Source organism: Ochotona curzoniae, unplaced genomic scaffold, assembly GCF_017591425.1.
Source record: "Ochotona curzoniae isolate NIBS_2020 unplaced genomic scaffold, NIBS_Ocur_1.0 scaffold_3890, whole genome shotgun sequence".
Classification (NCBI taxonomy): domain Eukaryota; kingdom Metazoa; phylum Chordata; class Mammalia; order Lagomorpha; family Ochotonidae; genus Ochotona; species Ochotona curzoniae.
The window spans coordinates 17742865-17770516 of NW_024467115.1; the positions used below are offsets into that span (position 1 = coordinate 17742865).

The following is a 27652-nucleotide window of genomic DNA, read 5'->3' on the forward strand; positions in this document are numbered from 1 at the left end:
ATATCCCCACCACGGCCCACCTTTCAAATAAATAAAAATAATAAAGTCTTCAAAAATCTATAATAAACATCAAACTAAGGAAATAATGTAATTCATATGGAAGAATTGCTGTTCCTAGTATTTATGCAGCTCCGTGTTGTTTCAAAAGAACCTAAAGCAGCTCTCTGGTTTTGAGAGCCAGGTGCATTTCGTGAGATGTTAGAAACTAGGAAAGGGGGGGCCCGGCGCGGTGGCGCAAGTGGTTAAAGGTCCTCGCCTTGCACGCCCGGGATCCCATATGGGCGCCGGTTCTAATCCCGGCAGCCCCACTTCCCTTCCAGCTCCCTGCCTGTGGCCCGGGAAAGCAGTCGAGGATGGCCCAAAGCTTTGGGAACCTGCACCCGCGTGGGAGACCCGGAAGAGGCTCCTGGCTTCGGATTGGCATAGCATCGGCCGTTGCGCTCACTTGGGGAGTGAATCATCGGACGGAAGATCTTCCTCTCTGTCTCTCCTCTCTGTATATCCGCCTTTCCAATGAAAAAATAATAAAAATAAATCTTTAAAAAAAAGAAACTAGGAAAGGGAACCAATTTCTGTGTGGAAGTGAGTTAGGATCCCATGGGCCGGCCAGCAGGTCTGGAAAGCATAGCAAAGAGTGACAAGAGATTAATATAGCTCAGGATCTGGGCCAGAAAGATCTCTCAGGGAGACATCTGACACTCCAAAGAACGTGTTGTTCATGTCAGATGAACCAAAGGAATGAAACCCAGCTGACTCCTGGAACTGAGTCCTCCTACTAATCTTACTATTATTGCTATTCTTATTACGATTCTCCAAGAGGATTTCCTTCCACTCAGAGGACCCAGCATCAAAAACAATCAGCATCCATACCTGCAGGTTCCATGTGCTCTGAACAAAATACTTGAAAACACTGCATGTGTACTGAATATTCAGGCTCTCCTTCCTTGTCATTGTCTCCTGTACGACACTGTATAAATCTATTTACAAATCATTCACATTATTATAGATATTATCAGTAATGCAGAGATGATTTAAAGTGTAGGTGGGTAGGAAGCACGTATGTGCCTCCAAAATCAAGATGCTCACATCCTGCACCAGAAAATCTGGGGTTTCAGTTCCCAGGCATGGCTCCAGCTTCCTTTCCATCAATGCAGACCCTCGGAAGACAGTGTTGTGCCCAGATTTTGTGATCCCCAGAAATCATCAGGAGTCTAAAGTTGATCCAAGTGCATAAGGATGGTTTATTGAAGCTCAGCACATCTGAGCCTTGTTCTTGGTTGAGAGCAGGCAGCTGGCTGACCGACCGGCCAGCCAGCCAGCCAGGACCAGGTGTGTGACTCCACACACCCTTACCAGGTGTGTGGCTCCGAACAGCACACTCAAAGGGTTTTTATAGGGGCAGTCTACAATAACTTGAAAAGGGGAAATTCACAATAGTCTGCAAGGTGAAGGGAAATAGCACACATTCCCTAACTATGTTGGCTGGACAACCCATGCCTCCAGGAACTAAGGCAAGCACCCAAATTACTTGGAACCACCTGTGAGATAACCAGACTTAGGTGGGTCTTGATTCATAAGAATTGGGACCCATCAGTGTTAAAGGTCACATAGGCGGCTAGAGGTCACATAGGCCATTTAGCCTGCAAGCTCATACAGTTTCTTAGTAGAAATGAGCCATGAGCAAATGGTTGGAATTTGGATATTGAGGTTCTTCAGCAGCAGTGATGGCTTTTGTAATTGGGCTCCCAACACCTTCATCAGAGACTTGGAATGAGTTCCTAGCTTCAGCTCCAGTGTAGCCCTAGCTGTTGGGGGCATTTGGATGGTGAGCCAGTGGATGGACAGTGTTTCTGTCCCTCCTTCTCAAATATATACATAAACACAGTGTAAGGGAAGATGTGCACAGGATCAATGCAAATATTACACATTCCATATAAGGGACTTGAGCATTGTTGCTTTTGGTAGCCACGGGGGCATTGGAATCAATCCCAAATGGATGCAGAAGGACAGCTATGTTTGTCTTTATACTGGCTCCTCACTATGAAAAAATAAAAAGGAAAGAGACCCTACTCTCTTAAAGTAATCTTAAGTGTATGAGAAGTTCCCTTACAGGCGTGACCCTTCCCTGTCCTGCTATGGTAAGCATGGCTTGTAAGACTCACAGTGGGTATCATCAGAAGCATCAGGTAACATGATATCCCTCTCTGTCTGAAGCAGCTACAACGGTTAAGTCTAAAGGGAGCTGATTCCATGATGAACCCATAAAATAACAGCAACGTTGTAGATAAGGATTCCTGGGATGCAATGCAATTTCTTTCTGGAATACACAAACAATGAATATAAATGAGCAAGCACATAAGGTAGTGAGAACATCTTCAGTTAATGCAGGGTTTATTTCAGTAATCCTGTGACCACAGCTCTCCTCTGGGCAGTGGTGAGGAAGCTATAGTGCATGCAGCCTAAAACCCAAGCAGATTTCTGAAGATGTCATTGCTAGTGTGTGGTGGCAAGCTGAGCAATTAGATCTCAAATGAATCATGCTCACTGTTATGAGCCAGTGTTATGAGCAATGAAGTGCTTCGAGTGACTAAGAAAACAATACGAGCATTCGGTTAGGCTCCATCTCTTTTGGCTTTCAAAAGCCTGTACAGCCCACCATTGAGGACATATGAATGAAAAATCCACCTCATCTGTGACAGCCATTTCACGTCCTTAACAGCTCCCGTGCAGCTGAAAACACGGCCCAGGAAGGGAAGAATCCTCTGCTTCAGCAGGAACACTGTGAATTTGAATGTATGCGAGCTATGGAATCTCCTAGGGAAAAGAAACTCTTTTCAGACAATTAAGATCTGTGAGAAACTGAATACATTTGCAAAGGGCATGCTCTTTGTTATCTCCCTCATCCTATCTCACTGACCACCTGAGCTGATGCCTTTCTCTGGACACCTTCAAGGGCAGATGTTCTAACACAGGTTATTATTTTCCCTATCGCTTCTCCTTGTGGGGAGACTCATTTACTCCCATGACTTTAAATGCCAGGCACAAAACTGCTCAATTAAGGTTAGCTTTGCACCTAAGGCTTCAAAACCCAACCCAAAGGTCATATCCTGTCCCAGGTCTTAGTTAACCTTAGGCACACACCCTTCTCCCCATGCGGGACTGTCCTATAGTACTCTATGTAAACCTTCAACAGTTAGCACAAAGCCATTATGTTGCTAAGCTGGTCTCTTGGACTAGACTGTGAGTCCCTCAAGGGAAGGGAAGATTTCACTGAATTCTCTAAGTGTCATTCAATGTCACTCACAGGCCACACTGATACAGAAGTCCTGGGGGATGTTATGATCCATAAAGCGTGAGCTCCGCCACTAACTTTCCGAGAAGCAAGGGAAGCAGACATCAAAACACCAACAACTGAAGCAGCCGCAGGGGAAAGTGAGAGTCATGCATTCAATCAATCAGTAAATGCCAAGTGCTTGTCATGTGTCCGAACTCCATGGGGCTCTAGAAACACAGGACAAACAAGACAGACGTAGAATTCTATTTCCATGATTCCTAAAAGTTCTTGAAACTGCTCCTTCTGTGTCACAGCTTTCTAATAAAGGATTTCTCCTCCCTCTAGTGCATTGGCCTTGACATAGCTGTGCCTTCTCTGCCACATCACATATATATGAAGCAAGACTTAAGGAAGAGCAACATTCTTATGTATATTCCGATGAATGCTTTGAAAACTGAATCCTGGAATGAAATCAACATTTATTTAACAAATGTAAAAGACTGATTGTTTTTAGAGGAAATGTATAGCAGCTACTATAAAACATAGAACAAAAACATTGCAGAGGTTCTGGCATGGTGTCCTTGTGGCTAAAGTCCTCACCTTGTATGCACTGGGATCCCTTATGGGCACCAGTTCCTATCCTGGCTGCTCCACTTCCTTCCAGCTCCCTGCCCGTGGGCTAGAAAAGCAGCAGAGGATGACCCAAGATCTTGGAACCCTGCACCCACGTGGGAGACCTGGAGGATGCGCCTGGCTCCTGGCTTGGTATTGGCTTAGCTCCAGCCATTGCAGCCACTTGAGGAATGAACCAGTGGACAGAGGATCTTTATCTTTCCTTTTCTCTGTAAATCTGATTTTCCAATGAAAATAAACAAATATATTTTTAAAAAAACATTGCACAAATATGAAAAGAATAAAAATAAGAAGATACATAGTTCCATGATTACTTTTGAATTAAGGGGAAAATAATGTTCACATAAAGTTCATATAATACTGTTGAATATGGTAGAGTCCATGATCACATGACTCAATGATCACATATGAGGTGTGTAAGAATACCCATGGCTCTCAGCCAGTGTTGTGATACAGTGAATTAAGCTGCTGCCTGAGTTGCCGGCATCCCATATGAGTACCAGTTCAAGTCCCGGTTGATTCATTCAGCTCCCTGCTAATGTGCCTCAGAGGGTGACTCCAAATGTTTGGAACACTGCACCCATGTGCGAAACTCAAATGAAACTTTTGGCTCCTGGGCGTCACCCTATGTATCCCTGGCCCTTGTGGCCATTTGGGGAGTGAAGCAATGGATGGAAGATTCTCTCCCTCTGTTTTTCAAATAAATAAAATTAAAAAAAGAAAAGAATATCATGGCTTAGATAAAGCTTTCTTCTGTCGCTGAAAGAAATAAGGACAAGAATTGACAAGGCAATCCTCTTAGACTAAGTTTGCAATCAGTATGCAATTCTGCCTGGTTCCAAGTCTCCAACGAAGCTTTCAGCAGTGAGATCAAGCAACTGAAAAGTGAAAGAGGGTGAGGACGTTGGTTATCCAATGGTGGCCTTTCTCCTTTTTGATGTTCCCAGAAATATAGCTTTTCCTCCAACACAAAAATCTCTTAGGGCAACATGTGTGCTAAAGAATATTTAGCAATATTCTGCTAAAGAATAAGCTAGGAAGAGCAAGCAAAAGAATGATAGATCTGGACACAGAAAGCCATGATTGCTTCATCCCTCTGCCCTTGCAAATGCATTCCAGTCCATCTAGGATATTTTTAGGAAAGGCACAAACTTACCAAATAGCCTTGGCTTGGGAAAAACCAATGCTTGGCAATATACAAATACCACAGTATTATTTTGCTTCAAAATTTCTGAGCAGTGTCACAACACACAGGAAACAATTATGTGAATGACTTTTTCCATCCTGGCACTGGATAAAATCAGGCTCTTCTCCATCTACACCAGATTCTGTAGCCCAGTTAGAATGGTTACCAGAAAAATTGAAATAACAATAAATGTTGATGAGGAGCGGGGTTGCGGGGAGTCCCCTAATCCACCTCTGATGGAAATGTTTACTAGTACAACCATTATGGAGGATAGTTTGGGGATTCCTGAGAGATCTAAAAATAGATCTACCATATGATCCAGCCATTCCTCTCCTGGGAATTTACCCACAGGAAGTGAAATCAGCATAAGATAGAGTTATTTGTACATGCATGTTCATTGCAGCTCAATTCACAATAGCTAAAATATCAAATCAACCCAGATGTCCAACAGCAGATGACTGGATAAAGGAAATACTCTGAAATATGACACAATCATAAAAAGAATAAAATCCTGCCTTTTGCAACAAAATGGTCACAAACAGAAACCAATATGCTTAGTGAAACAAGCTAATCCAAGAAATACAAGTATCACATGTCTTCCCTGATCTGTGGTAACTAACACACAGAGTACAAAAAAGTAATCTGTATGAACAAGACTGACATTTTGAGATCTGATTATTGTCAATATGCTTGAAGAACAGAAGTTAGGTTTTCTTTTTTTCTCCTTAATGTAGTGTCAAGCCTGGGTCTATGAAGTAAACTGAGGTATGTCATTGTGAAACTTAAAAAAGCAAAAAAGAAGGAAAGTAGAGAGGAGGAGGTAAGAAGATAAAGAGGAAATGCAGGCACGAGGGTGGGTAGGGTGGTCAGTGTCACCAAACATCTAAATCTGTATTGTGAAATACATGAAATCTCTTCACTTTATGTAAGTTAAATAAGTCATAATTTTAAATAAAAAGAACTTGCAGGGGCAAGCATTTGGCAGAACAATTAAGGTACAGCTTGGGATGTCCCTGCATTTCCTACACAAGTGTCTGAGTCTGGGTCCCAGGTCTGCTTCCAACTACCACTTCCTACTAATGCCACCCTGGGACGCATCAAGTGATACAGCTCAAGTCCTTGGGACCCTGCCACCTCTGCAAGAAACTGAGATTGGATTTTATGCTCCTGGCTTGGACCTGTCCCAGCCCTGAAGGTTGTGGCCATCTGGAGAGTGAACTGGTAGAGGGACGAGCTCTTGAATTTTTCTATTTCAAATAAAATGAAAATATTTTCATTTCAAAATTTATTATATGTTTATTTTATAACAAATACATATTTTAGGGGTTTTAAGATGGCCGACGTAGGAGGAAGGCTGTGAGGGAGCGTTCAGCGAGATAGGGATAAAACGCTACAGAAGCAGCAAAGAGGAACAGCAGGGAACCGCAGGGAGAGGTCTGTGAAGCTCCCTGGGACAGTGTGGAGCCAAAAAGTTCCACACAACTCGGAAGAACAACGAGAACGGAGCAGGACAAAGGTAGAGAAACCGACATCCCACTCCAGACCTGCAGAGTCACTTTTGAAAACGGCCTGACGGGAGACGCGGCCAGCTCGGAGGCAGGGAGATCGGGTGGATCGTCGCCGGCGGGAAGCCTTTGACAGCGGCGGAGGCAGACTGCAGCAGCCGGACGTTTGGTGAGCGGGGGGGGTTGACGTGGCAGCCTCCGCATTCCTCGCCCCCTACTGAGGTTCCAGCCTCTGAGAAGGCGGGGCAGGCAGCCTGAAACGGTTGGGTCTATACCTTGGGAACTACGCGCAGTGGTGTTGGTGGTGAGGGAAGGCGCCTCGTATGTTCCTGCGCTGAGGGGGGCCAGTGCGTCTCGGTGCGCAGAGGCTGCTGGCGAGGATCTGGAGTCCCCCACATCCTGCCTGGTGGATGCGTGAGAACACCAGGAGGATTCTGATCGCTGCCTGCAGCAGCCGCCTCCGCAGCACAGGTGTCAGGTGTCAGGTGTCAGGAGAGCTCCCAGTTTTGGGAAGTGTAGCGCTGTGTGTCCCTGGCACGCAGGTACCACTCCCATAGGGTGAACTGCTCACTCCTAGCCTCCCACCCCGCAGTTCTGAGCGTGGGCGACCCACCAGGAGAGCTCTGAAAACTCCTGCATCACACTGACACGGTGAGAACCTGCCGTGAAGTCATTATAACAGGGCGCCTGGGTCACTCCTCCGCTAAGGGCCTGTGTGGGGGAGCCACACGGGAGCAGGGGCTCTGAACACCCACACACCACGAGTGGTGGATTCACTGCACAAGAGCCACGCCTGGAAAGTGCCTCACCCACAGTCCCGTGTGTGGGAGACGCAACAGGTGGGCCCTGAAAAACCCTGCAGTCCCTGACACGGAGAACGCAGGGAGAAAGCACATAAAACCTTCTAAGCCCTGGGGATTCCCACCCAGAGAGCGCCTCCATCCCTCCACGCCCTGGGGTGTCACACCTGTAGAAGAGGTGCCCAGAGTGTGCCTGGAATCCACTGGGCCCCCAAGGTGGTGCTCTACAGCCCCGGGCCCTGAGAACGCACCAACGGTGCCTTGAAAATTACCACGCCCGGCAACACCACGCCTGCAGGCTCCAATCTCTACAGGAAAGCACCTGACAGCCCCTCAACACACGGGTCCATTTGCCCCACCAGAATACACCAACGCAATGGGAAAAACCACCAGAAAGAGTTGTGCTCCAGATGAAAGAGCCAGCACCCCACCAAACAAGGGCCAAAAGCCATTATCAATATCGGCGATGCGAGATGAAGACATGGAAGTGTTACCAACAAAGGAATTGATGAAAATAATGCTAAAATCTCTCAGAGACGTGGACACAAAGCTGGAAGACCTCCAGAACCGCATAATCACCGAAATACAACAAATCAAAACCAAACTGGATGCCCAAGAGAATAAAATTGAAAGCCTCATCAACAGAATAAATGCGGCAGAGGAAAGGATCTCTGAAACAGAAGACACACAAAATGAAGGTGTCCAGCGAATTAAACAGCTGGAGACAAACCTCAGCAAAACTAATAAAATGATGCAAGAGATGAAAGATTACCTTAGAAAACTGAATATTCGGATCATCGGCCTCCCCGAGGGAGTAGAAAGAGAATCTGGGATGCAAGCAGTGCTTGATGAAATTATACAGGAAAACTTCCAAAACACTTGGAACACAAATCCACCCCGCATACAGGACGGACAGAGAACTCCCAACAGACATGATCCAAAGAGATCTTCACCCAGACACACGGTGCTCAAGTTCTACTCCAATGAAGACAAAGAAGGAATCCTGAGACAAGTACGAAGTAGAGAAAAGATCACATACAGGGGAAAACCCATCAGAATCACTGCTGACTTCTCCGAAGAGACCCTACAAGCAAGGAGAGAATGGACAAAGATCTTCCAAGTCCTGAAACAAAACAACTGTCAACCAAAAATAATCTACCCAGCAAAGATCTCATTTGTATATGAGAACGAAATCAGATACTTCAATAGCAAAGAAAAACTAGAAGAATATGTCTACACAAAACCAGCTCTGCAAAGTCTCCTTAGAAATGCGCTAGTCCCGGACAAAAAGGAGGCAAATCACAAACAAAGTTGGCAAATAAGAAGGTCTCCAAACTAAAGGCCACACAAACAAGACAATTACATAGGCAACAACACACACACAACACAATCACATGGCAGGGAAAAATTGCAACCTCTCAATTTTAACTCTCAACACAAATGGCCTAAATTCACCAATCAAAAGACAGAGATTAATAGAATGGATCATCAAACAAGACCCAACCATCTGTTGCCTACAAGAAACGCATCTAACCAGAAAGGATGCAAAGAAACTGAAAGTGAAGGGATGGAAAAAGATATTTCACGCCAATAGACGAGAAAAAAAAGCTGGGGTAGCTATCCTAATTTCAGACGAAATAGATTTCATTCTAACTAACATCAAAAGAGACAGGGAAGGCCATTTTATACTGGTGAAAGGAATGATCCATCAAGAAGCAATCACCATCATTAATGTTTATGCACCGAATCTTAATGCACCTAGTTACGTAAAGCAATTACTTACAGACTTAAGGGAAGACATAGACACCCGCACAATTCTTGTAGGCGATCTCAACACACCTCTAACAACAATGGACCGGTCTACGAAACAAAAACTCAACAAAGAAACAACAGAGCTCACACAAACAATAGAACAACTGGACTTAGTAGACATATATAGAACTTTTTATCCTAAGGCCACAGACTATACATTCTTCTCAGCGGTGCATGGCACCTTCTCCAGAATCGACCACATGATAGGACATAAAGCGAACCTAAACAACTTCCAAAACATTAGTATCATACCATGTACCCTCTCAGACCACCATGGGATGAAACTGGAAATCAACAACTCAAAACTCCCCAGGAAGTATAGGCACTCTTGGAAATTGAACAATATGCTATTAAACGAACAATGGGTCAGAGAAGAAATTAAAGATGAGATCAAAAAATTCATGGAAACCAATGAAAACTCTGATACTACATTCCAAAACTTGTGGGACACCGCCAAAGCAGTGCTACGAGGTAGATTCATCGCAATCGGAGCGCATGTCAAGGCCCAAGAAAGACGCCAAATACAGGAACTAACCACACACCTCCAGGATCTGGAAAAACAGCAGCAGAAGAGTCCCACGCACAATAGGAAACAAGAAATCATCAAAACAAGGGAGGAGATAAACCAAATAGAAATCAAAAAAACTATACATAAAATCAACAAATCAAAAAGTTGGTTTTTTGAGAAAATAAACAAAATAGACACTCCACTGGCCCGATTGACCAAAAAAAAAAAACAAGAGAAAGTGAGAATCAACAGCATTAAAGATGAAAAAGGCAACATAACAACAGACACTGCAATCATTAAGAAAATAATTAGAAATTACTACAAAGAACTGTACTCCCACAAATTTGAGGACCACCAAGAAATAGAAAAGTTCTTGGACTCCCACCACTTACCAAAACTCAGTCCGGAGGCAACTGCAGAATTAAATAAACCCATAACCGAGGTAGAGATTGAAACAGTCATCAAGGATCTCCCAACGAAAAAAAGCCCAGGCCCAGACGGCTTCACTACAGAATTCTACAAAACATTCCGAACAGAACTAACCCCAATCCTCTACAAGCTCTTCAAAACAATAGAGGAGGAAGCAACCCTCCCAAACTCATTCTATGAAGCCAACATCACCTTAATCCCAAAACCGGATAGAGAACCATCAGAGAAGGAAAACTACAGACCTATTTCTCTGATGAACATTGATGCTAAAATTCTCAACAAAATCCTAGCCAATAGAATTCAAAAAATCATCAGACAGATCATTCATCCGGATCAAGTAGGATTCATCCCTGGAATGCAGGGATGGTTCAACATTCGGAAATCCATAAATGTTATAAACCATATCCAAAAACTGCAAAACAAGAACCACATAATAGTTTCAATAGATGCAGAAAAAGCTTTCGACAAAATCCAACACCTCTTCATGCTAAAAACTCTAGCCAAAGTAGGCATAGATGGGAAAATCCACAACATAATTAAAGCAATTTATGAAAAACCCAACGCCAGTATCATACTGAATGGAGAAAAGCTAGAACCCTTCCCACTGAGATCTGGAACAAGACAAGGGTGCCCACTATCACCACTGCTATTCAACATAGTCCTAGAGGTACTTGCAGAGGCCATAAGACAAGAAAAAGAAATCAAAGGCATACGTATAGGAAACGAAGAAGTCAAGCTTTCACTATATGCAGATGACATAATCCTATACATAGAAAAACCAGGAGACTCAATACAGAAACTGCTAGAACTTATACGAGAGTTTGGCAGAGTGGCGGGGTACAAAATTAACGAACGAAAATCAACAGCCATAGTGTACGCAAATAACACCAAGATGGAAGAAGATCTAACCAACAGGATACCATTCAAAATAGCAGAGAGAAGTATGAAGTATTTGGGAATAAATCTAACCAAAAGTGTAGGAGACCTATTCGAAGAAAACTACAAACTATTTAAAAAGGAAATTGAACAAAACCTCAAAAGATGGAATAACATCCCGTGCTCCTGGATAGGCAAAATCAATATCATTAAAATGTCTATACTACCACAAGCAATATACATTTTCAACGCAATTCCAATCAAATTGCCCAAAACATTCTTCACGGAACTGGATACAATGATTCAAAAGTTCATCTGGAAACACAAAAAACCACGAATAGCTAGAACCATCCTGAAAAATAAGAAATTAGCAGGGGAATCACAATCCCGGACCTCTGGACATACTATAGAGCAGTGGTTATCAAAACAGCCTGGTACTGGCACAAAGACAGAAAGGAAGATCAATGGAATAGAATAGAAGCACCAAAAGGGAATCCACACAGATACAGCCAATTAATCTTTGACAAAAAGACCAATGACAGCTTAAGCAAGTGGGAAGGACTCTTTAGTAAATGTTGTTGGGACAACTGGCTGATAGCCTGTAGAAACAAAAAGATAGACCCACATCTATCACCATACACTAAGATCCAATCTACATGGATAAAAGACCTAAACCTACATCCAGAAACCTTCAAACTCTTGCAAGAAAATGTAGGAAATACCCTGCAAGACCTAGGAGTAGGTACCGACTTTCTAAGAAGGACACCAAAAGCAATAGCAGTTGAGAACAGAATAAACAAATGGGACCTCATCAAACTAAGAAGCTTCTGTACAGCAAGGGAAACAATCAACAAAGTAAAAAAGCAACCCACAGAGTGGGAGAAGATCTTTGCACACGATATAGGCGATAGGGGGCTAATTTCCAGGATATACAAAGAACTTCAAAACAACCAAAAAACCAAAACAAACAAGCCACTCAAGAAATGGGCACGGGAAATGGGCAAACATTTCACAAAGGAACAAGTCCAAATGGCAAACAAACATATGAAAAAATGTTCCAGCTCCCTAGCAATAAGGGAAATCCAAATTAAAACATCGATGAGGTACCACCTAACACCAGTAAGATTGGCCCACATAAACAAGAACACCAACGACGCTTGCTGGCGAGGATGCGGGGAAAAAGGAACCCTACTCCACTGCTGGTGGAGCTGCAAATTGGTACAGCCTTTATGGAAATCAGTCTGGAGAACACTCAAACAACTCAAAATCTGCATACCATATGACCCAGCAATAGCACTCCTAGGAATATATCCAAAACACCTGTTTTACGACAAACCAACATGCATCCCTATGTTCATTGCAGCACAATCAGTAATTGCGAAAACATGGAAGCAACCGAAATGCCCATCAGCAGAAGATTGGATAAGAAAGCTTTGGTTCATCTACTCCATGGAATACTACTCAGCTATTAAAAAAAACAAAATGCAGTTCTTTGTGGCTAAATGGGCACAACTGGAAACTATAATGCTAAGGGAAATGAGCGAATCCCAAAAGATTAGATACCACATGCTTGCCTTGATTTAACCTGTAATTTTTTGTTTGGTTGTTTGTTATTTTCTGAACCTGTCATTGATACTGTCTCAACCCAGATGTTTCGAAGAATGGAACTTGCATTATTTTTAACATATTGTTTACCCAATACTATGTCAATTAATTCCATAATGTTGTATAATGATACTGAGGCCTTGTTGGGGCTTTTAACTGACTGGATCTTTACTCTGTTAGACCTATCTTCAGACCATAGAAGGTCTCCCCAAGAGGCCACTGAACTTATCTGGACAATAAGACGCTGAACTTTATGCTAGGCATGTGTTTGCAAGCAATGAATCTCAACTGAACTTGAACTATGGTTATGCAACAAGGTGGAGGAATCCACCATGGGGGGAGGGGTATGGGAGGGGTGGGGGGGATCCCCAGCGCCTATAAAACTGTACTACATAATATAATGTAAGCAACAATAAAAAAAAAAACAAATACATATTTTATACATATATGAAATAAACTTACAGCCTAAGTTTGTCCCCAATTGATTATGGTTTGTCCCCAATTCCACAACTGGCAATGTCAGGAGGAGGGACCCCACAGAAGGTACACAGGGGTCTCAGGACAGAGTCCTCATGAATAGATTAACGCTGTCTTGAATAAGTGAGCAAACATTTGAAACTGGGACACTGCATCAGTCACCCCATGAATAGGTGGTTAATACAACGAAGCCAGCTATCCCCTTCTTTTTCCTGCCATGCTTTGAAACAGAGCAACCCCTCACCAGAAGTTGAGAAGTTAATATTGTTCAGTCTTGAGCTTCAGTTTCCAGAATTGCGAGCCTAAATAAGCCTCTTCATAAGTCATTGTTCTGGTTAAGCAACAGAAAATGGATAAAGACCCAGGTGACATTAGGAAAAGCCAATCCTGGATCACATAGAGATTCTCCATAAAGAAGAATGCTCCCTATTTAACAAGATGAAATTACCTCTTCAAGGAAAGTGATGCTAAGCAGGTAGCCTTAAGCACCACAAAGTTTAGAAGCTGCAAGTCTGCACTTTCCTGTTACTTATTTATATTTCACCAAGCAGGGAAAACATCTTAACATGGCAGGCAAGAATAGAAGATGTAGCAATATCTTAATCTTAATGTATGCAAGATGTGTCACTCTAACGATACCAAAGATTCACCCTCCCAAAGATTTCATAAATGAGACCCTGGTGATGACAGCTATAAATGGAACTAAAATACTCGAGTAAGATGATATAACTCAGTCACCTACAACTCCTTCAGCTCAGAGATGCCTGCCACCAAAGGATTCTGTAGGAACTTATAAACACAAATTCAGACTAGCCATTCCCTAACCCCGCAAGAATGAGCACTGACAGGATATACACACCAGCAGTTTGTACAGGCACCCACATCTAGCTTTCTCAATCAATATGTTTTTGCTTCTAACCGTTTCCTTCCAAAGACCCTTAAAAACTGACCTTTGTAGCGACACCTTTTTTATGATAAGTATGGGCTTTGTCAATTATACATTGCTCTCACAAATTAATCAAAACTCACATACCATGTACATGCCACTCAAACATATGCTAGATGGGTTAGTAAACACAAATAAAATACTCATATCAGTGAAATGCCAATCAAGTCAAGAGCATACATGACTGTGCAATAATTTCATAGCGCTGACAACCGTTCATTTCAGATCTGGGCAATAAACAAGGCAGATCTGCAGAACAACACCCTAATAAATGTAACAGGAGTAGTCTCTGGGTCACACCACTGAGCAATCAAGTGAATTTTTTGCACCACTAAAATCCTACTAACAGTGGACGTTAACACTTTCTTTCCAATTCTATTTCAGACTAATTGCCAAGTGTACTTTAAGTTCACAAAATATTGGCAACACTAGAAGTTGCCTGCAAGAGGAGTCCAGCCAACTATTTTTGTCATAACTCACGTGCAAGCTACAACACTGCTCTCTAATTTCACTGCTTCAAGCCAAGCAGGTTTAACCCAACCCACTCTGCAACTAAAGCTCAACACATGCAACTAAGAACTGCAGTGCATTTTAAAGCCAGATTCCCTGATCCTCTAGAATGTCTACGAATCTTTTCTTACTTTTCTGTATGTAAACAGTAAATGTTGGACCAGCAGATCTGGGAAACTGATCATGAGTTATTTTTGAAAAACCTTAACTTAAAGAACTGAATTCTCACCAAATCAATCAAAATTAGTTTAAAAGAATAACTCTCCAAAATCTAGGAACTGTCTTAGGACTCACAACTCAAAAATAATTATACATTTTATGTGGAGTATGCATCCACAAACATTGCTTGGGACTTTCAGAAATGATCTAATTTTCCACCTGAGAAATTTTTGCTATGTATTCCATAATTCAAACATATGTCTCTATCAACAATATATCCAGTGTAGGACTGCCTTTATTATTGATATGGAATTTGTTTATTATTCACATTCCACCCAGCACACAAAAACCTGCCATTCAACTGATGTCACCTGCCCCATAAGTTGTCTTCAAGACTGAAGAAGAGCACACACTGTAGAGCTACTGGCTAGCATCTAGCCTGCAGCAATGCAGGCTGTTTATTTGAGTGTAATTTGCCTTAGATCATGAGACCAACACCCTACCTTTACAACAGGAAATTTTACAACAGTTTACCAACCCTCAAATATATGATAAGGTGGTTTTTAACTCCAAAAAAGAAAGGGTACCTATTTGGAGAAGTCTAGACCAATGAAACTGGTGATGATGATAATTTCTTAGTTAAAAATAAAGCTGGAGAATGGGCGTTTAGCCAAAAATCAAGTGGCCATTATACACATTAGTGAATCTGTCTCCAATTCTTGGCTGGGGCTCTTGACTCTAGCTTGCTCCTACTGCAGACCCTGAGAGGCAGTGATAACGGCTCAAATCACTGAGTTCCTGTCACCCACGTGGGAAACCTTAATTGCATTACCAACTCCTGGCTTCAGGCCCAACCCAGCCCAGGCCAGCCATTGCAGGCATCTGACAGTAAAATAACACACGATTCTCTCACCCTTCTATCCTCTGTGTGTGTGTGTGAGGGGGGTGGGGTGGAGGGGGAGAGAGATATGTAAATACATAACATTTATTTATTTATTTATTTAATCAAACTGAGTTTCCAGACCATGCAGGCACCAGGTTGGTATACCCCTGACTTGGATCTGGCCACATGGCCTGAACTTCTTACCACCTCTGAAACCTAAAAGAATGATAATGTGCCAGTGTTTTCAGACAGGAACTAGCATGTTTAGAATCCTTGGTTAAGACAAGGTACTCTGGGACTGTCCCAGAGCAAACACCAGTTCAAGGACAGAGTAGCAGAGAAAGAGGACATCAGGTCCTTTCGGTCAGTTTGGGTTTGGAGCACCTGCAGAGAGACAGGCCTAGAACCTGCTGACAATGACCAAAATTTGTCAGATTTAAAAAAGATGTTCAGATCTGGTCATGGGTCAAAAAGGGTACCAGATATCCTATATCCATTGAGGGCTGGGCTTTGTAGCACACCTTTTAAGAATAACCTAGTTTACCAAAGTATATCAAGATTAATTAGGCAACCACTGAGTTGTAGAAAACTGAGAGCAAGGCAAATAGTTCCTGCTGGGTGGGTACTGTGGGAAATCATAGGCCCAAAACCACAAGAGGGTATGGTGGCATTGAGCATAAAGTTACCACTTGTAATACCAGCATCCCATATAGCATCTATTCAAGTCCTGGCTGCTTCACTTCCAATCCAGCTCTCTGCAAGTGAGCCTGGAAAATCAACAGAAAATGGTCCAAGTGCTTGGATCTGTGCACTCACCTGGGAGACCCAGAGGAAGTAACTGGTTCCTGGCTTCAGCCTGGCCCAGATCCAGGCCCCTGTGACCCTACGGAATGTGAACCAGCAGATGAAAAAGCTGTCTCTCCTTCTATCACTCTGCCTCCCAGATAAATAGTTTTTAAAAATAGTTCTTACCCACAGCAATGCATATGAATATTGTTTGGCAGAGATATAATTCATCTCCACCCTGTATAAAAGATGATGTCAGCAGTTATATTTACAGAAATGCCTCACGTACTATCCACTTTTTCATGCACTAGCAAATTCACTTCACCATTCAATCAGCATTCCTGGGTGTGCATGTGTCTCTACTACGCAGCTGGAGACCATTATAGTGAAATAGACCACTCCCAAAAATATAAGTATCATTTTTCAGATATATGGAGGCTAATATAGATTTTTTTAAAATCCCACAATGAATAAGGAATGAAAATGACATTTGTAATTTGATTATTTTTTATAACCCTTTTCTATAGTCCTGGTCCTCCTATTTTCTACATATTAGGGTTATTGGCATATTAAACCTATGATTACAAATTGAAAGCATTTTATTGCAAAAATCAAAGGAAAGAAAGGAAGGAAGATGGAGCAATAGAGGAAGAGATGGAAATATGGCTATCTTAGGAACTGTCTGAAATGCATAAAAATTGTTCTATTAATTTTTAACCATTTTATGTGAACAGAAAAATATAATCTTTGAACCACTTTCAATATCTTACTGATTTCCTCACTAATGATGAGTTAATAAAATAGCTGACATATCTATGCATTATTTATAAATAAAGCATATATCATTATGTAAACATGTTTACAAATTTATGCAGTCATGATTTTACATTTTTGAAAATTGTTCATTATAAAATTATAACACAGCATTTTCATGGAGAAAGCACTTTCCAAGGAAGGGAAATTGGTTCATTAAAAAGGCTCTTTTAGTTTTGTGCTGAATAATTTATTTTTCCAAAAGAAAAGAGAACTGAAAGAAACACCAAAGCATTCGGCAGCTGATATTTTTATTCTATTTAGGTAGCAGATGCAGAAATGTCTGTTATACTATTTCATGTGCTTTTATGACTGAAATGTTTTGTAACTTAAAATCTGTGATTTTTAAAGATTTATTTATTTTTATTCGAAAACCAGATATGCAGAGAGGAGGAAAGACAGGGAGAAAGATCTTCCATCCGATGATTCACTCTCCAAGTGACTGCAATGGCCATAGCAGAACAGATCCAAAGCCAGGAGCCAGGAGCCAGAAGAGTCTTCTGGGTCTCCTGTGCAGATGCAGAGTCCCAAGGCTTTGAACCATCCTTGACTGCTTTCCCAGGCCACAAGCAAAGAACTGGAAGAGAAACAGGGCCGCCAGGACACAAACCAGCACCCATATGGTGTGTGCAAGATAAGGACTTTAGCCACTAGGCTACCACGCTGGGTCCAAAATTTGCAAATTTAAAAACAAATTAATTTTACTGGGTGGAGGGGAGTGGACAACACAGATGATCCTGGTTTCTACCTTTGCATGCTTTTCCCATGGAAACAGATCTTAATCCTAAGCCTTTATACTCTCAAAGCTATACATTCCTTTTCTTTTGTAATTCCTCGGGGCATCTGTTGCAATAAGAGGCACATCACTGCCAATTAATGAATGCTTACTGAATTGAATTACTGGAAATATATTATTGCATTAAAGCAAATTAGATCCAGGAGCCAGAACTTCCCAGCGAAGCAAGGAAAGGAACCATCCCCCACCGGGTCCAGGTGAGCCTCACACCCACATAACTGCCCAAGAACCCCGTGCAGAAAGCCCAAAACGGAACTGGAGAAAAGTGACCGGCAGCCAGAACTCAGCCTGAGTATGTCCATTTTTAGAGACTTCCTGTACGAAGGACTATAATCTCCTTCCTGTATGAATCATATATCAAAGGCAATTGTTCTCATAACTATAAGTTAACTACTATCACTAAAAAGGTTTGATTGCAATGCACTGCCTACGCCCCCCTGGTCAGCTTCTGTGGCATGATGGTATACAGATCTGGGGTTCCTATTTGGCCTAATGGTTCACAGGCTGGCTACAACACCTGCATCCCACATCAGAGTGCTCCAGGTCCTGACTCCTGCTTCCCACGCAGGCAGACACTGGGCAACAGTGATGGCCCAAGCAGGTGGTCCCTCCCATCCACGTGAGACATCTGAGTAAAGTTCCCAGATCCTGGCTTTAGTCCAATCCCAGGCACTGCAGGCATCTGAGATGTGAACATGCAGATTAAAGATCTCTAAATAAATAAATACATAAAATTTTTAAGTTACACAGATCTTCCCTACTATGACTATATTAAATAGGAGACGCTCCTAGCATTTTCATTCTCCCTCCTCCCTGTCTCCTCTAATGAAACTATCATAAAACAGAGAGGGTTAGGGGTCTTGCAGATTTTGACGTTTTCTTGGGGAAAAAGAAAAAACAAGAAAACTTACTTAAGATGTAAGTATTCACTAATTTCAGTCTTTGGAACAATTAGACTAAGAATGAACATCAGTGTCAACTCTGATTTTACTTCTTTCTTCCTTCTCTACTCATTTTGTACATGTTTTGATCAATTTCTTTATAGTCACTATCTCCAGAGAGAAAAGTGAATACATTAAATGAAACTAAAGAAGCCAATGCATGTGTATTAGAATCACCAGTGGGTTGTAAGTCATTTACTTTTGCCTTGATTTTCTGTTTTTCTTTCTGTGCCATTACCACATTTTTTTCCCTCAAATATAATGCTGTTCTTTGGAACTAACAGTATGTAGCTCTCCGAAATACAGTTTCCCAGACTGCTTCTAGCCGAGAAAGACAAAGCTTTATATAACACACACCTCCCCCTGGCCCATGGGTTCAGGGTTTCTCCCTGCCACCCACACAGCTGGTTGTGAGTTCCAGCAGCTCGGCCTACCCATTTCCCACTACCACCTGGGCCCCAGACAAGAGAAGGGCATACTGGACTGGCATACTATGACCAAAATGACAGCCTATGGGTGATGGAAAAGGGGTGTGCAACCAAAAGCCCCAAAAGCTTCCTTTTAGAGGCCATCCTTGCACAGCATGCTATCAACCTGGGGTCACTGCCCAACATGGCAGCATCCTAGGGCTCTCTACTCTCCCAGCTGGAATAGTGTCTGAAGTGACCGCTCTGGGAAGCCACTTGCAAAAAGCCAACACAGTTGGTACCTGATGGTGCAAAGGCTTGTACATCCACTGGGCTTTTTGTTGCTCCACCTCCTGCTCTACGAAGAAACCACGAACCAATTTTATCCTCTAAATCAGAAACAGGAACTGAATGGGCCTCTCATCAGGCCTCTGAAACAGGAAGCAGGGGACAGTCCCTATAGCCACCAAAGAACTCCCAGAAGACCAGCATCAGCCAAGGCCACTAGTGAAACAAGGCCATGCAACTCACTTAGAGGCTTTGGGGCTGGCACAGTGGCTCGGCAGGTTAATCCTTCACCCTGTGGTACCAGCATATCATATGGACACTGGCTCATGTCCCAGATGCTCTGTTTCCTATCCAGCTCTCTGTCTGTGGCCTAGAAAAGCCCCAGAGGTGGCCCAAGTTCTTGGGACTCCGCACCCAGGTAGAAGAGCCTGAAAAAGCTCACGGCTCCCGGCAGCTGATGTCAGCTCAGCTCACGGCTCCCGGCAGCTGATGTCAGCTCAGCTCACGGCTCCCGGCAGCTGATGTCAGCTCAGCTCAAGCTCTGGCCACTACTGCCATGTGGGGAATGACCAGCAGGTGGTTGATCTCACTGCCTCTCCTGCACTCTCTGTAACTTGTGTCTTTCAATTTAAAAGAAAAGAAAAGAAAAGAAAAGAAAAGAAAAGAAAAGAAAAGAAAAGAAAAGAAAAGAAAAGAAAAGAAAAGAAAAGAAAAGAAAAGAAAAGAAAAGAAAAGAAAAGAAAAGGAAAGGAAAGAAAAGAAAAAAGGCTTCGCCTGGAGACAGAAGTAGTGCATGCTAGCAACCCATAACATGTTTCAGTCAGACTAAAGGCATCCAAGCAAGGCAAGAAACCAGGATCCTGGACGCCCAGGAAGCAGGATTAGACCTGACGATCTGCAGCTGGAGTGAAAAAAAAAAATGCTCTAAAAACAAATCTACTTGGGACAGGGAGGGGAGCCTCAGTAATTTCTTTTTCATTTTCTTTTGCTTCACCTTGCTAGTAAAACCCTTTGAAAATTACAATTTTGCTTCGACTGACTGGGTATACAAGATAGCCAGAGGCAGGCACAGTGGTCCGCAGTGGCATGTGCCAGGGGCAGGTGGAATGCTCAGAGCAAAACCACCTGTGAAGCTTTAAACATCCTGTCCTGGCCAGAGTTTTTCCTAATAAGCATATATATGTGCATTCCTTAACAACTGTGACTTGGGCTGGTCTCTTACGAAGTACAGTCATGGAGAAATGAGAAGGTGGTTCCCGAGTTCCCAGAAGAGGTTCTCCAACACTGCTTGGTTGCACAACATGGAAAGGTTTTCACTCCTTGCTGATGAGATGGGAAAAACAAATAATAAATCGTGTGCATTTTCCTAAGTAATTCCTATACATGCAAAACTACTGTTTCTTCCAAGGTTATATCCCTCTTAGTTTTCTTTTTAAGATTTATTTATTCTTACTGGAAAGTCAGATATACAGACAGAAGGAAAAACAGAGATCTTCCATCCATTGATTCACTCCCCCAAATGGCCACAACAGCCAGAGCTACGCCGATCCAGAACCAGGAGCCAGGAATTTCCCCCAGGTCTCCCATGCAGGTGCAGGGTCCCAAGGCTCTGGGCCATCCTCTACTGCTTTTCCAGGCCATAAGCAGGAAACTGTATGGGAAGTGGAGCAGCCAGGACATGAATCATATGGGATGCTGGTTGTCCTCCAAGTACTCATATGGAATGCTGGCACTTGGAGATAGAGGATTAACCAGTTGAGTCATTGTGCAGTTCCTCCTAGCTTTTCTAACATACAAACAGCTTTCCATTTGGAGAAATCAAGGCAATAGGTGCTGAGTTTCTCCTCTTTCTCTATTTACAATATCCTTGGAAAAGCTGAAATGTGGGCATTACACAAATCAGTCTTCTGAATTTTTCTAATGGATATATGAGAACTACTCTTTTTTTTAAAGATTTATTTTTATTATTTTTTTTGGCGGGGGGGAAAGGCAGATATACAGAGAGGAGAGACAGAGAGGAAGATCTTCCGTCCAATGATTCATTCCCTAAGTGAGCACAATGGCCGATACTATGCCCATCCGAAGCCAGGAGCCTCTTTCGGGTCTCCCGCGTGGGTGCAGGGTCCCAAAGCTTTGGGCTGTCCTCGACTGCTTTCCAGGGCCACAGGCAGGGAGCTGGATGGGAAGTGGGGCTGCCGGGATAGAACAGGCGCCCATATGAGATCCTGGGCTTGCAAGGCGAGGACCTTAACCACTGTGCCACCACGCCGGGCCTGAGAACTACTCTTCAGGAAACAGAGACTTCCTCCTCCCTCTACACAACTAAGAGACATTCTATACAAATGCTTTACTGAACTTGAAAATGGAAATGCAGAAGTGGGTGGGAAAACTTGGAGGAACTTCTCAATATGGGACAGATGCAATACAAAGGGTCTATTCTGTTGTTTCTGTGTTTGCCGGGTATAGCCAAAGCCAGGAATGGTGATGCACCTGTCCTTTAAAATGGCCTATATGGTGACTTTCATCACAAGCTCCAGTAGCAATGGAGGCTTTATATGGACGGAAATAGAAAAGCTAAGCTCTTGAAATTTCTACTAGCACATGCTTCCTTCCTGTTTCTCACCATTGCTGGACTGTGAGGGGCTGAGTAAGAGACTGCACTCTGCAGCGAGCCAGGCTAAGCGGAAGGCCAGGGAAGATGTAATGGCTGGTGTCGGGAACAGAGAAAGTGTCAGGAACACAGGAAGTGGGCAGCCAATGGAAACTAATCTCTTCTGATGCCTACACAGAGGGAATGTGATGATGGCCATGAGCAAAGCAGGGTTCCAAGGGCGGGGGCAGGGAGGCGGCGCACATCAGCAGAAAGTCTAGGATCACAAAGAGTTGGGAGGGGAAGAGGGCTGAAAGAGGAGAAAGTGTGCATGAGTCCTCAGTAGGCACAGCCACCTCCACTCTGCATCCTGCTTCCAATCCTTCCTCTGGCCCTGACATCACCACAGCTCCCCAGCCCATCACCACCAACAATCCTCTTTGATGCTCCTCCCACTTCTGGCCAAGATGATACGAAAAGCAACATCAAAGGCAAAGTCACTATTCTGACACAGAGAGAAGGCTGGATTCAAAGTCCAGGCTACAGGTTGAGAAGCAACACTGTCCTGAACAGTCAACATGGTCCATGTTTTCCATGAACTCACAAGCCAGTTCCAGAATCTAACCACTACCCCAATACTGTTGCTAAGGAAACCATGCTCCTGATCCCAAGCAATAATCTGAAATCATGCTCCCTGAAAGAATGGATGTATGAATATGGCCTCCTTATGCTTCAGTTTTCATGAACTAAATGAGAGAATTATGGTGTCTACTCTAGAACTATATTGACAAAGTGGATGTTGACTTAAAAGAATTTTGGAAATACTTCGAATTGGAAGGAAACCTTTCCACCTGTACAGGCCCACCTGGATCACTGGTTTGTACAGAACTGCACTGCCTTCTATACATGCTACGGATGGGTGCTGATAGCCTGGCATTTGCCATCTCTGAATCACAATGCCTTCTGCATGTAGATAAGGTAATTTTCCATAAATGCATCATTACCAACAGTTCCACCTCAGAAAGAGACTGAAAGAATGACAAATGTCAAAAGAACAAACTAGAGGATAGCTGCATAATAATCAGATAAAGGAACAGGAGTGAAAACAATGAATTGCAATATCAAGCTTTCAAAAAGGCAGCAGTGGGGCAGGTGTTTGGTTAAAGATACCAGTTGAGACACCCACCTCTCACATTAGGGTATCTTGTGTGTAAGGCCTGGCTCCAGCTCCTGACTCCAACTTCCTGGCAGGCAGCAGTGGGTGCTCATCACCCACGTGCTCAGGACTGAATTGGGGTTTCAGCTCTAGTTTCAGTCCCAGAGGTGTGGGTATTTAGGGAGTGAACAAATTGATAACGGGAGTACTACTATCTTTCGCTGCCTGTTACTCAAAATAATTTTAAAAATATGTATAAGTTAATATTTTAAATGCCTCACGCATAATAGCAGTAACATTGAAATTCTAGAAGGAATTTTCAATACCAATTATTCCAACCCTCTACTCCTTTGGGGGATTTTAAGTAGCTTGTTCCCAATCATAGAAATGCCAGGGCCAGAAACTACATCTTTAGATTCCCTGTCCCCCCATACCATGCTGCCCTGCCTCTCGCAAATTCAAATGAATTGAGAAGGGAAACTAAGACATTCAGTCCAAACCCCCTCTACTTCCACCCCTGGAGAATGGAAGAATAACCACTGGAGGACATAAAGGCTGTCTTCCCCAGCACATGGTGCACAACAGAGCTGGGATGACAGCTGGGCTCTACCTTGAGGGACAGTGTTCTGCCCACTCCATCACAATGACTCAACATTCAAGGACAGGTAGTGGGTGGAGAGAAAAGGTCACTATGGCCCAGGGGCCTGCAGCTGCCTGTCTGTGTACAGACTGCAAGCTGAGAATGATTCTCACATTTTAAAGCAGTGGAGGGGCGGGGGTTATCAAAATTCTATTCTAAGAAAGGCAAGAAATTCAAATGGCAACATTCACTAATAAAAGTTTTACTGGAACACAATCGTGATCATTTCTTGAAGCGCTGTCCATGTCCGCTCCTGAGGAACAAGAGCAGAGCTGAGTCGGGTTGAGCGAGATCTTACAGAAAGAGTTGGCAATTAGCCCTCTTAGATGTCAGAAGAAACTAACTTCTACTACCATCACTCTGCATGACTCTCTGTTTAGAAAAGCTAAACGTTTGCGTGGCAACTGATACCATTTTCATTCTCTCCCATCTTAATGCTGAATGAGAAAGCAGAGACTCCACATCATTCAGATGCGCAGCAGTTAAACAGGCTTGCCCAAGGTGGCAAATGCCAATGGGTGGCACACAGCTGGCCCAGGTCCAGGGTCTTGCCAGAGCATCCTGTGCCACCCCTCTATTCCATACTGCACAGGCTCCCCTATTCTCTGTTTCCAAGTTGGGCAGTTTCCCTTGATTCTCAGCGGCAATCAGCCCAACTACCTGGAGGCCACAGTGGGGCAGGTGTTTTGCAAAATGGTTAACATGTGCTTGGGAAGCCCATCCCATAGTGAAGTGCCTACAGGTCAGTCCTAGCATTGCTCTCACTTCCAGCCTGCTGTTAATGGGGTTCCTTCACAGCAGCAGGTATTGGCTCTACTGGTTAGGTTCCTCACACCCCCGTGGGTTGGGCTCCTGTTTCCTGGGTTTGGCCTGGCCCAGCTCTTGCTATTATGGCTATCTGGGAATAAATTGATGGAGGGGGGAGTGCTCTCTCTCTCTTTGCTGCTGCTTTCCAATACAATCCACACAAAGATAAGTTTTTAAATCTTTGAATTCACTGGCAACAGCAAGGGTCAAGTGCGCGCGATGACCTTAGGCTCAGCCCCATGCACTGACCAGTTCTTGGCCTTGAACCCCAGAATCAGTCATGGCAGGCAGCCTTATGTGGAGCAGTACAGAAAGCAAGTCTCGCAAGTGAAGTTTCTTTCAAATTGGAGTTTAAGATAGTTTTTTTTTTTTCCTCTGCAGCCTTAGGGAAAAAAACGTCCAGTCTGTCAGCTCCATAAAAATAAACTCAAGTGTTCAGATGGGCTTTTAGCTCTCTAAGCTTTCAGCTCTTTGCAATGTCTTGCAAAATTATACTCCAAAAATGAGTGCTGTAATTTTTAGAAAAGTTATGTTTGTATAATTTTTATAGCAAGTCACAGGCAGAAACAAACCATATTGTACTCATGTTCAATTATGAAAACCAAGACAAAAAAAAAAAAAAAAAACCCAGAGCCAGAAAGCCCAAATTTAATTTAGTCTGGCTCCCTTAACATGAAGATCTTGTTCTTCAAACACGCGGCTTTGGTTAAATTCCAAAACTGACCTAAGCCTACTTCAGGTGTTTTGGAAAGACTGAAGAGAATCAGAACAGAAAACTAGATTGGGATATTAAACCTTGGATGTGATCTCAGATGCGAGCAGCTTATTGCTTTTGCAAACATTCACGCAAGTGTTTCACCCACCATTATAATAAACGTGTACTCATATATACTCAACTTTGGATTACAGGGTGCTAACAGTTAACTCCAATAACATGTTATCATTACGAACATTTGCTAACAACTAATTGCTTCAGTCCCTGGAACTGCTTAACACTGTCTGAAATCTCTGATACGCTGAAAAGATACATTTCTTTTCCCCCAACGGATCACACTAGCAATCCCTTTAGAAGGCAATCTTAGTCACTAACAGCGTCTCAGCGTTTGAACAAACCTCCCAGTCCTCCATAGCACTGGGGGCCATTAACTAGCAACAGGTCTTTTCACCAAGCTGCTCACAAAGCCATAAACACTATTTTGTGTAAGTTAGAACGCTGTGATTTTACAAATAATTACCTCAAAGTCCACCTGCTAAAAAGGACAGGAACTCCAAGCCACAGAAACTTACTCAAGGTGCAAGACAACACTACCCGTTGCGGCTGACCGGGTGGCCCAAGCCCCCGGTCCTCCCCCACTGACTGCACGGAGCAGCGAACGTCGCCCAAACAGCCGCAGGTCCGGCGCAGGAGGAAAACCCGCCAATCCCCTAACAGAAGCGAAACCGACACTCAGGGAACGCCGTGCGGCCCGAATTTCCTCTCAGGGAGAAAACATCGCGGTCCTTCAGAGCGCCTACGATCGCGCCGTAGGCCCCGCGTGGGGCCGCATGCTCCCGGGAGTCGCGAGCGCCGTGGAGCAGTCACGCTGCACCCCTCGCGGCCCCCGCCGACGTGCGCCAACAAGTTAGTAGGAAGCAAGCTTCCCGCTTAGAAAAATAATTGAAAATCTCGGGTCCGCCCCCCCCAGTCACCCATCGCCCAAGGTGGGCATACGCACCTGCGTTGTAAAATCGGTCCAGCACCGCCGTCTCCCCGAAGTCCAGTTTGCCAAAATGCAGCGTCTCTAGGGTGGCGCCCACCGCTTCGCATGCCTCCCGCAGGCTCTGCAGGGCCTCGCTCTCAGCCACCACCAGCTGCCCCTGGCTCGCTTCGTTGATCACATAAGCTACTGTGGTCCGTCGGCCGGGCCCGCTCCCGGAGCTGCCCCGGCACCGAGGGGCGCCGCTCCCAGGGGCGCCGGCGGCGGGACCTGCGGTGCCCGGGACGCCCGTGCTCTCCACGTTCCAGAAGCTGCCCGCTGGTGGCGGTGCTGGTAGCTGCTTCTCTTCGCCCTCGGCTACCGCCGTGGCTCCCCGCCGGCAGCTGCCGCCCTCAGGCCAGGGGCACAAGCCTGAGGGGGCGAAGGTTGGTACGGAGAAAGTGATGCCCTCGCCAGCGTCGGCGCTCATCTCTGCCGGCCGGGCTGAGGCGGCGTCCCCCGTCCAGCCGTACCGTCGGGCCAGCCACAGCTCGGGGCTGCTCCGCGCCCGCCGGGCTAGGCAGCTGCCATCGCGCGCCGCGCCCTCGCCTCCGCGCCGCCGCCTCCTCTCCGGCGCCCTCTCGCCCGGGGGCCCGCCGCTGGCCGGCGGCGGCGGCTCGCCCCACCTCGGCGCCTCCGTGGCCGCGCCGCTCGCCCGCTGCAGGGTTTAGAGTACAAGGGGTGGGGACCCCGGCTGAGCGGGAAAGGACTGCGCTTCCTCCTCCGGGCGGCTCGCAAACCTGGCGCCGCGGTGTGGCTCAAGGGCGCCGCGCTCGGGGTGCCGGCCGTCCACACAGCCGCCCCGCGCGGTCCCCGGCTCCTTCCGCGCCGAGCGCTCCTGGAGGAGCCCAGGACGGGGAGCTCCGCGGGTGGGAGACTACCTGGCGAGCACCTGACGGCCCGGGGAGGCTCGCCGGGCCGCCGCCGCCGCCGAAGGGGACCCGCGCCCTCCTGCGTGCCGGCGCCTGCTTCGTCTGGCCTCGCCTCTCCCCCCTCCGCGCTCGCCGTTAAATCCCAGCGCTCCGCTGGCCGTCTCGCCGCTCCCTCAGCAGCCGCTCGCCCTCTCAGCCACCCACTGCAAGCCGCCCA

At 44.7% G+C, this 27652-nt stretch overlaps 1 protein-coding gene across 1 annotated transcript in view; it reads right to left on the reverse strand.

Annotated features, from left to right (window-relative positions):
* MAP3K5 (mitogen-activated protein kinase kinase kinase 5) overlaps positions 1-27417 on the reverse strand; it is a 223629-nt gene extending 196212 nt beyond the window's left edge. The window contains exon 1 of the mRNA XM_040965413.1: positions 26543-27417. Coding sequence (XP_040821347.1) covers positions 26543-26993 — 451 coding nt within the window. The 5' untranslated portion in view covers positions 26994-27417. The remainder of the gene's footprint in view (positions 1-26542) is intronic.
* Between the last annotated feature and the right edge of the window lie 235 nt (positions 27418-27652).